General features: G+C 40.0%; 1 protein-coding gene across 1 annotated transcript; it reads right to left on the bottom strand.

The window, feature by feature from the left end:
- Positions 1-1,144: 1,144 nt before the first annotated feature.
- On the bottom strand, positions 1,145-9,497 carry LOC108236187 (endothelial zinc finger protein induced by tumor necrosis factor alpha). The gene is made up of 2 exons (XM_017416679.3): positions 9,120-9,497; positions 1,145-5,472 (listed from the first exon to the last, which is right to left on the bottom strand). Exons 1-2 carry the CDS (start codon positions 9,301-9,303, stop codon positions 3,437-3,439), a joined length of 2,220 nt encoding a protein of 739 aa, XP_017272168.1. The 5' UTR covers positions 9,304-9,497; the 3' UTR covers positions 1,145-3,436.
- Positions 9,498-10,307: the final 810 nt, after the last annotated feature.

Here is a 10,307-nt window from a genome sequence, read left to right on the forward strand (position 1 = left end):
TTTAATGAAAATCAGCGACGGGAGGAAATGTCAGAGGATGTTTTAAACCCCAAAGTGTTTCTGCACAGATTGCTGGGATGTTAAAAGACAAAGATCGAGAGAAGAAATCTGAGAAATGAGAGAAGTTACATTTTTGGTGGAAAATCCAATGTGAACGCTGAGTGCTGCATGGTTTGACTGAGACAGATAAAACTGAGTTGTTTAAGATAAAATAAGCAGAACATTAGCTAAAAGCTTAAAGGAGCAAAAGGCTAGTTACAAGTATCAAAAGGAATAGCTAAAAGTAACAAAACTTTAGTTAAAGGTTAAAAGTAAAAAAAAAAGTGATTAGCTAAAAATATAAAAAAGTATAACTAAAAGTAGCAGAATGGTAGGTAAAAGTAGTAAAACATTAGCTAAAAGTTGAGAGTACCAAAAGGCTAGTTAAGTAATAAAAGTAGCAAATGGCTAGTTAGAGGCTCAAAGTAGCACAAGGCTAGCTAAAGGTATCACAAGCATAGCTAGAAGTAGCAACAATGTTTTTAAAACAATTGAAAGTATGTCTAGGGGAAAAATACTTGTAAATAAAGTTGAATATTTTGAAAAGCACAAAAGTTCCTAAAAACAAAAGTCAGCCCATCTCCCAGCTGAAGGTTTCCATATATGAATGGCTAAAAGAGCAAACAGCTAAAGAGGACGGTGTAACTACTAACACTGTAAACATCCCATAACAGATAATATTGTTGCATGTTTACATTAAGAGGACTATTTCCAGCTTAACCTGATGGTTTGTTCTCACCGAGCCGAGGAGATGAAGGGATTACACAAACATCTCTGCATGCTCTTGTGAAAATATTAGGTGCCAATGATTTCATTGATGTATAGTTATGAAATGCAGCGCCTGTTACTTCAGAGTCATGAAAAATGTCTGTGCTCAAAGGGTGGCTAAGAAACTGATTAATTTCAAATATTTGATTACTCTTACACTACGATTTGTGTTGCATGTCAAGCAAGGAAGCTTAAAATAAGATCTGTCAGTTAGTTTTCCAAGCACTCCTGTAAATATAGAGCATAGAATACATTCCCACGTTTCCTGAACGCAGCATATTAGACCTTATCTAACGATCCCCTTCATGTCAAATAAAAAAAAAATTCAAACTCCAAACCGGTTTCACTTTTTATTCTTTCAGTTTCAATTATGCTTTCAAATAAACAAACAACATGGCCCTGATTTAGCTCCACAAAGACATGAAACATGTAGTCAGTAAAAATGCAATAAACAGACATGTTGAAATGTCTCTCCTCAAAAAGTTATTGTTTTTAAACACAACTGAACATTTAAATACAAAATAATAATAGTAATAATAATAATACAAATAAAAAAACAATACTCTACAAAACATTTATAGGTTTTATTCAACATGAAAAAAATATGATTAAGATAAAAACAGAAACCTGACAATTACACAAGAACAATTTATTTTTAGGCCTAATATCAACCACTTTGTTGAAACCATATTTTTTAGAAGTTAAAAAATATATATATACATACATATACACATTAAACGAGGTGTTTTAAGGTGTTGTTCTGCAAACTGAACCCAAAAAGAGTAGTTTTATCCTGAACCTGATGCATTTTTATTCATGTTTGTATTATTTTACACACACCTACAGCTATGAATATGTAAAATTTCTATCCTTAATGTAAAATAGATCAATTTAAATCAGAGTAAACGGAACCAAATTACTTTTGTTTCTTTTCCTAAACCATTAGCCTCAGAATGTTTTCCAGAGAATATTTACAATCTTTGAATGGAAATGATCTGAACGTCTCAATCATTTGCAGCATTTAATATTTGTCTGCAGCAGCTCAGTAACTTTTCCAGCTTGATCCGGGTCAGCTGGTGCCAACCTCCACATTGGGTGGGAGGGGTGGGGTACACCCTGGACAGGTGCCCAGTTCACCACCGGCCCACATGGAGACAAGCGTCCGCTCCCGCTCGTGGCGAAGGGCAGTTTAGAGTTGCCTGTTAATGTTTTTGGAGAAAGGCACCAGCTGGGAGTCAAACCAAGGGCCTCCTAACCCTCTGTACCACCGTGCAGCCCAGCACTGTTCATTCATTCAGGGATAAAACCTCGAACGAGTGGCTAAACAACTAAAGAGGTCTGAAGTGTATTTTAATAAATGTCAAACAAATATTAAAGTATGAACACAAAGAATCTTATCACAACAAGACAGCTGAAACACATGCACGTTTTAAAATCAGCGGTTCATCTTCACAGTACATATACTATTTAACACGAAACCCTGAAATGATGCAGTTTCAGTTTAGTTTAGAAAAAAAAATGTGTTTAGGAGATTTTTAATATTTACAGTTAAACCGTTTCCTGGTTTGCGTAGGTTCTCATGTTTAAACAATAAACTGACATCTAAATTTGAACACAGTCACTGCATTTGATGCCGTTTCTTGTGGGATGTTTTTTTTTAAATGGATTTTTACAGGTTTATTTAAATGCGTCTTCTGGCTGAACCAGTGATTGCAGAACAGCAGCCTGCGAGGGTGTGTGTGTGGGGAGAGGTGGGTGTGAAGAGAAGGCACCCACCCACAATCTGCGTGAAGATGAAAATGGTAAAATGATGAAACAAAGTGCCATGGTATTGAAGATATCTTATATATATATATTTCTTAATTTAAAGCTACTCAAGAACAACTGAAATAGTAAAAAAATAGGCCAATTTATTTCAATTTAGTAATGTTTATTTTTATCAATTTACTGCGAGGAATAAACTGAGTCCTCCTGAGACTTTATAAGGGTATTTATTTTGAACAGAATACAAATGAATGCAGAACCTCAACCGAGCCTACTTTTAAGGCTAAATATGCCTCAAAAGTTCTTTGAATGGCATTTCAGTGAAGATAAAATGTTATTCTGCATGTTAATGCATTGCAGCTTGCAGTGCTTTATCTCATAACCGAAAAAAATGTAGTGCTTTTTTTTCTCTTATTTTGTGTCATGCTTAACATTTCATTTTCCGTATAAGCTCATATTTTTTTCCCCCTCATTTAACATTCCTGCACAGTGACTCTGGCGAAAGCAAAATTCAAACTTCCGTTAACAAATAAAAACAAAAGAAAATCACTTTAGCTGACATAATAATAAAACAGCATGGCAAATGTCATCTGTGTGAAAACAAAGATGGGTAGAAATAAACAGGTGACAGAAACTGTAGTTAAAAACGTAGCTTTCTAAAGTCTATCAGGCTACACGGCTCGCCACTACAAAGCATCTGAGCATCAAATAAAATGCTGATTAACAGCAAATGTTAATCAGGCTGAAATACATATTCATGGTTGGGGAAATTAAGAATTTATCATTAGATAATTAACCTCTTATCATCAGGCTTGATAGCCATGAGGTGTATTCACCAGTATTATCATATTGAGCATGTCTTGCATCAAAGGTCGGCCCCTGCGGCGCCCTGACAGAAGAATTCTGGCTCCTCAGCAAAATTTGCTGGCGACTCCTGGGCTAAACCTTCGTCAGCGTACATCACAACCACTTTCTGTACTGTGTGCACCTTCCTGTGTCCATCTAAATGTGCCTTCTGTCGAAAACTTTGTCCGCAAAGGTCGCAACTAAACGGTTTCTCGCCCGTGTGGATCCTCATGTGAATGCCCAAATGCGTCTTTCGTGTGAAGCTCTGTCCGCAGAGGTCACAGCAAAATTGCTTCTCCCCTGTGTGGAAGCTCACGTGCCTGTCCAACTGCGATTTGTTGCTGAACCTGTGATGGCATACGGCGCAACCGAACAGTTTCTCTCCTGAATGGATTCTCATGTGAATGCTTAAATGCTTCTTCCGCGAGAAGCTTTGCTCACAGAGATCACAACCGAACGGCTTCTGGACCGTGTGGATTCTTATGTGTTTGTTTAAATTGGACTTATGGGTAAAGCTCCTTCCACATATTTCACAATCGTAGGGTTTCTCCCCCGCATGGATTCGTGTGTGTTTGTTTAAATTTGACTTGTGGGTAAACCTTCGGCCGCAGACGCCGCAGTCGTACGGTTTCTCTCCTGTGTGGATTCTCATGTGTTTGTTTAGAGTGTTCTTGAGGCTAAATCGCTGCTGGCATACGCTGCAACCAAACGGTTTCTCTCCAGTGTGGATCCTCATGTGAACGCCCAAATGTGTCATGCGTGTAAACCTTTGTCCACACACGTCACACCCGAACGGTTTCTCTCCTGTGTGGAAACTCACGTGTCTGTCTAAATGGGTCTTGTGGCTAAACTTTTCCCCGCAAAAGTCGCACTCGAACAGTTTCTGCCCTCTGTGGAAACGCGCGTGTCTTTCTAAATCCGTCTTGTAGGTAAACCTCTGCCCACAGACATCGCAGCCAAACGGTTTCTCCCCCGTATGGATTCTCGAGTGTTTGTTCATGTTTGATTTGAGGTTAAATCTTCGCCCACACACGTCGCAGCTGTACGGTTTCTCCCCCGTGTGGGTTCTTGTGTGTTTGTTTAAGTTTGACTTATGGTTAAACCTTCGTCCACACACGTCGCAGCTGTAAGGTTTCTCCCCCGTATGGATCCTCGTGTGTTTGGTTAAATCGGTTTTACAGGTAAATATTTTACCGCAGTCGTTACAGCTTAATGACTTCTGAGGTATCTGGGCTTCACCCGCATTTTTCTTCGCACCATAAGATTTCTTTTGAACAAAACTTGACCTCATGGCTGAATGGCTCGACACGTGTCTCAGAAAAGACTGGTTGCTGACAAACTGTTTACCGCACTCGGAGCAGATAAAAGATTTGCCGACGTCGTTCAGAGCCGACTCGAGAACCCTGCTCTCCTTCCAGTCGTCACCGCCGTCTTCAGCTCTTGGTTCTGGTAATTTTACCAGACTGCAATCAGGATTGTTCGCATCTTTGTCCTCTTCGTCATTGTAACTGACTTCGGTCTCTGAGGAGCTGGAATTGTCTTCACGAGACTTGAGAGCTGGGTTCCTGATAGTTTCAGCTCCTCCACCAGTTGCCGCTTTCATCTGGTCAGCTAAGCTGCAGGATGGAAGCTCCTCCTCTTTCATCTGGTGATGATGGAGCTGTAAAAACGAAGGTTTCTCGTCATCCTCCTCACTCTTCAAAGGAACTGGAGTGAAGGAAAACTTTGAAGTAGCAGTCTCATTCTTCCCACTGAACTCCTCCTCTTCCTCCTTTTTGCGGAGGGGGTCCACACCAGGCCTCCATTCTTCAGCGGCTTGTTCTTCGACCTCTCCTTCCTGGCTGGTCCAGAGTTCCTCCTCTTCCTCCTTTATGTGAATGGGGTCCAAACCAGGCCTCCAACCTTCAGGAGAACCTACTTTCATCTCTCCCTCTGAACTGGTCCAGACTTCCTCCTCTTCCTCCTTTATGTAGAGAAGCTCTGGATCCTGCTGGTCCTCACCAGGGGTGCCTTCCTCAGGAGCTTCTTCTTTAACCAGCACCATGTGCTGAACATCTGCAGGGAACACAGAAATAAATGTACGTTATTGACAACTAACTTAATATTCACACATTTAAAAAGGACCAAATATGCCACTGGGTAGTTTTATATCGTTTTGTGCGCCACACTGAACATGGAGCAAAGAAAGCAAAGATGAGAGCTGTCTGAGAAAGAAGAATGTAAATATCCATGTTAAAGGTAAAGGCTCCAAGACCACCTACAAGCAACTTCCTGTCCTTATGACCACAGCAGATAATGTTACTAAATAGTATAAGGTTCAGGGGACGGTAACCAGTCTCCCAAGACTTGGACACAAGAGGAAATGTAACTCCAAGTTGATAAAATGGTAGTAAAACAACCAAGGAAATCATTCAAAACCATTCAAGCTGAACTCAAATGTCAAGGTACGTCACTTTCTGATTGCACCATTCGTCACATTTTGACTTATTATAGGCGCCATGGAAGAAGACCCAGGAGAGCTCCACTATTGGATGAAAAACACACAAAAAAGCCAGACTGGAAATGCATGTTGGAGAATATTCTTTGAACCGATCAGACAAAACTGGAGCTTTTTGACCCGTCACATCAGCTCTACGTTTACAGAAAGGAAAATGAAGCTTACAAAGAAAGAAAAAAAAAAAAAAAAAAAACTACCATGCTTGCTGTGAAACATGAAGGAGGCTTGGTTTTGTTTTGGAGCCGCTTTGCTGCATTTGGCATGGAGAACCTTGTGTCCATGCAGGGCACAATGAAGTATTTGGAGCAAAAAATAAATTAATAAAAATGCTTGGTGTCAGAAAGTTCAGCCTCAGTCACAGGTCATGGGCCTTCTACAGGAAAATGACCCAAAACATTCGGCTAAAAGCACTTAAAAATGTCTAATTAATAAAACAAACAACAATTTACTATTCTTAAATACCCCTCCAAGAGCTCAGATCTTATTCCTAATAATCCTATTTTAGTCCCACTAGCATCATAGCATCATGAAATACAATGAAGCCATTACATGCGATTTGGTAAAATGTATGAGGTAAATTGTATATTTTTGTCATTTATTTGACAGGAAAATATCACAGCCAATTACTTTTTAAAATCAACATCTGTCTGTGTTTGTCTAAATGAGACAGTGGAGGTGAGTAACAGGTTAGAACAGGCAGGAGGTAAATAACGGTACTGAATTATTTGTAATGTCTTTTTCAGGGATGTGGTGAAAAGTTGTCATAATCGATGACGCTGATTATGATCATTTGTTATCAATATTTTTGTTTAACAGTCATTTTTATGAATTAATTTTCTACTCTTAGGCGTTTCAACTAAAATAACTCGTCTCCACACCATTAGAAACTGCTCTGTTCGCCAGTGGAGATCCTGCTCATCTGAACTACAGTTTTAAACCATCAAACAAATGAAGCTGAGTCCCCGGCTGCCACCGCATCAAACGAGCCGGGTTACAAAAATCTTCAGCAGCTGAGGAGTCTGAAGCATTGGAGGACTTCAAGTTAGCCGGCAATTAAAAAAAAAAAAAAAAGACAAACAGAGCCATCAGGAAAAAACCACCCTAAGATTTTTTTTTGAAGCTGCTAAATGAACTCTTTAAAGGAAGGAAGGTGTGCTACATTTTCCAACAATTAAATGTTTGAGAGCACTTTTAGACTAGATTTTGGGCTCAGATTAGACGGATTAATGCTGTGATGGGCCGAGGTTGTGTTCCCCGTTGAGATCTGATTCCCCCACCAGTTTTCCTCTGAACCTCTGTTGTTGGCATTTTAAGTAAAAACGCTAAAAGAAAAGATCTCAATCATTTTTAATGTCCCTTGTTTGTCCACTGTAACAAGGGATGGAAATCTGCTGTGCTTGGATGGGGGAAAATATCTTAACAGGGAAAACATCTCAACACAACACCTGTTGTTTTACTTCTGCCAGTTTTAAGCACATTTAATTGTGTATATTGTGGTGTATATTAAAGATGAGGCCACTGTCGGTCCAACATAGTCTCGCAGGTGTATTTAAGATTGATTTTCTTTTTAAAGAAGGGCAGCTGAGGCAAACCAGTCCTCTGTTCAGCTGTGCAAGTAGGCTGTTTGTAGTAAAATATAATACAATCAGGACTACGTTGGTTTTAAAACAAGGAGTTTTGACAAGAAATACGACAGATGTGTTGAACCAGCTCTGGGCTGATTTTAGGAGCTACAGGCAGCTTTAACCGAGCTGAGAACAGACATGTGATAAACCACGAAGCAGGAGCAGAGGAAAGGTCACCTTAGACGATTACTGTCAGATCAGTTAGAAATCTTAGCTGGTTTCATGAACCTTAATGCTAGAGGTAGACCGATTTAACCAGCAGATGTTTTTTCTTATAAAAAAAAAAGGCAATCAGCCATGTCTATGCATACATTAATTGATTACCAAGTAAAAGATGCAGCTACTACAACCAGCTCACTGTAGCCCACTAGTTTTTTTTCCAGCAACAATGCCTGTCTTCACTCAGCGCCTCTGGTTTGGCCCAAAACCAGAAGAGACAGGCAGGAGCTCCACAGGGCACAAGAGAAAAAAAAAGTTTTTTTTTTTTTTTTTTTTTTTTTTTTTTAAATCGTCCACTGCCGAAAGGCGGGCAATGATGCCTCGGCCTGTTTGTCGTGTTGGCAAATCTCATGTTGACAGATTTTAATGAAACTCAGAAAGCAATGTCTGGAGGTACATCTACAACTGATTCACTGTCAGAGTCAAGCCAATTCAAGATGGCCACCAGAGTTAATTGATGTTAGCCAACACAAAAACGGCTGTAACTCAGTCAATCTTATAGATACTGAGCTAAAATTGGACATAATATTAGCTTTGACTCATTCATAACACACACTCTGAGCACTAACTGATCGCACAATATTGCGTGACATCAAGCCTGATGTTATTATCAAGGTTTAGCCATCAGGATATAACATAATTACAGACGGAACCAGGAGCCACAAGTTGAAACCACTAAGGATGAGCTCCCTCTGTTAGGCTGTCTGCAGTACATCTAATCACAATTAAATCCCACTCCTCCAATTACAAACAAAAAGTTAAAAAAATACAGTTCAGATAATTGCTTTTTTGGTTTTCGGTGTTCATTTGTGTTCATTCAAGTAGTTGTCACATTCCTGCTGTATGATCAAATAAATACATTTTCCCTTTAACGTTTAATTTCACTATTTACTTGTGTTTTAAGGAAAAGCGTTATGCTGCACTGTGATTGACAGGACTGACAGCCTGTCAGCGCGTTGGTAGCGTGTGTGGGCGGGACTTTCAGCTCCACGTCCCCTGGCGAGCAACATGGCAGCGCCCAGAAAACGGACATTTTGACTCCAGCTCTGAACATCGGGGAGGAGGTGGAGACGCTTCGTCCGTTTTTTATTTTTTATGTATTTATTGACCGAAAAGGCTATAATCATTTCTGAACATGAAACGACCTTAGTGTCAAACGAAAGGCGGCGGGCAACATGCAGTCCTTGAATGCTCGGCCTTCTGGTTCTTTTGCTGGCGTCTTATTCCAGCTGTGCTCCCCGCACTCATCCCGGTCCAGTGCTCCCAACCAGGGAGCCACACCCCACACACAGCAGTTTACACCCTGACCCTAATCAACCAATCACCCCCCCCGACGGAAAAAAAACTGCGAACATACAAACCTAATGGATGCCGTCGGACATTGGGGTTGAAAACACCGTCTAGTGTTTCGTTTCCATGAAAACTGGACGGCGTGTTTTCCTCCGCAGTGTCCGGCTGCGGTTTGGCCTGCTGCCTGCTCGGGTCTGTTAGCTTCTGTCCATTAGCATGTTCCCCCAGCAGCAGAGAGGAGTCTGCAGCCGCCATGGCAGCCTGATGTTCCGGCTGCTTCACATGAACGATGAGAGCAGACTCCCGTCAGAGAGCCGCGTTTTAGCAATGGAGCCCCCTGAAGACGAAGCTCCGGCGCATGTGTTAAGATAAAATAATAAAAAACAACAGTTTCAGAAGCTCTGTGTCGGAGCTTCATTCGTTTGGCGAGAGTCACGTGATGGATGACGTCAGAAGTACCGAAAGCACGTGACTGCTTGGGTCCCTGATTCAAGACTTCAGATCTCAGGTGACAAACTTCATCCCAGCCAATGGCCAATCTATCAATATTTATTTAAAAATACATAACTTAACCCTGGTTTTAGATGTAATATGTCAAATCATTCATATACCCTTTCCTTGCTGCATATTATAAAGAATTAAGAACAACCATACTTTAATGAACAAAGAAAAATAGTCTATTGTTTTACATTAAAACAGCTAAAAATCATCAATAAAAATCCAGTCATACAGCTACAAACATTAACTTTGAAACAAAAAGAAAAAACAGAAAAAGACTATACAATGAAGCAGACACTGAATTAATGATGCATATTAACTCAAGTATGTATATATTTATATATATAATATGATTAATGATTATTTGCATGCAGTCACGGAGGCAGGGAACCTGCAGTGTTGTTCCAAACTGATATAGTGTTGTAAATTAGACTTTTGTTCTTATCTATTATGTTTACAAGCAAAAAGGCAACATGCCATGGCACATGTTTAAACGAGTTTATTTATTAAAATGATGTATTCATCAAATAACCATAACTTTATTCTTTCACCCACAAAAGTCCACGTTCAAAGCAGCACAACGACAGCCTGGTATCAGACAGGAATGTCTCATGATGTTAAACTCAACCATGATGAAGCATTTCATTTCAAGGTGGAGTTATAAACCTTTTTGCCCACTAGATGTCACTAAAGAGGAGTGTGTAGAAGAGCTTCGAGTAATAAGCCCTTCTTCGAAACAAGCTTCAGAAAAACTTCATCTG

This window comes from Kryptolebias marmoratus, linkage group LG12, assembly GCF_001649575.2.
Source record: "Kryptolebias marmoratus isolate JLee-2015 linkage group LG12, ASM164957v2, whole genome shotgun sequence".
NCBI lineage: Eukaryota > Metazoa > Chordata > Actinopteri > Cyprinodontiformes > Rivulidae > Kryptolebias > Kryptolebias marmoratus.

Bases quoted from the DNA above. Each gene is read 5' to 3' on its own strand.
- LOC108236187 (XM_017416679.3), bottom strand. From the start codon at position 9,303: ATGGCGGCTGCAGACTCCTCTCTGCTGCTGGGGGAACATGCTAATGGA. The intron at 5,473-9,119 runs GTTTGTATGTTC...TGTTCCCTGCAG, and splicing joins TGTCCGACGGCATCCATTAG to ATGTTCAGCACATGGTGCTG.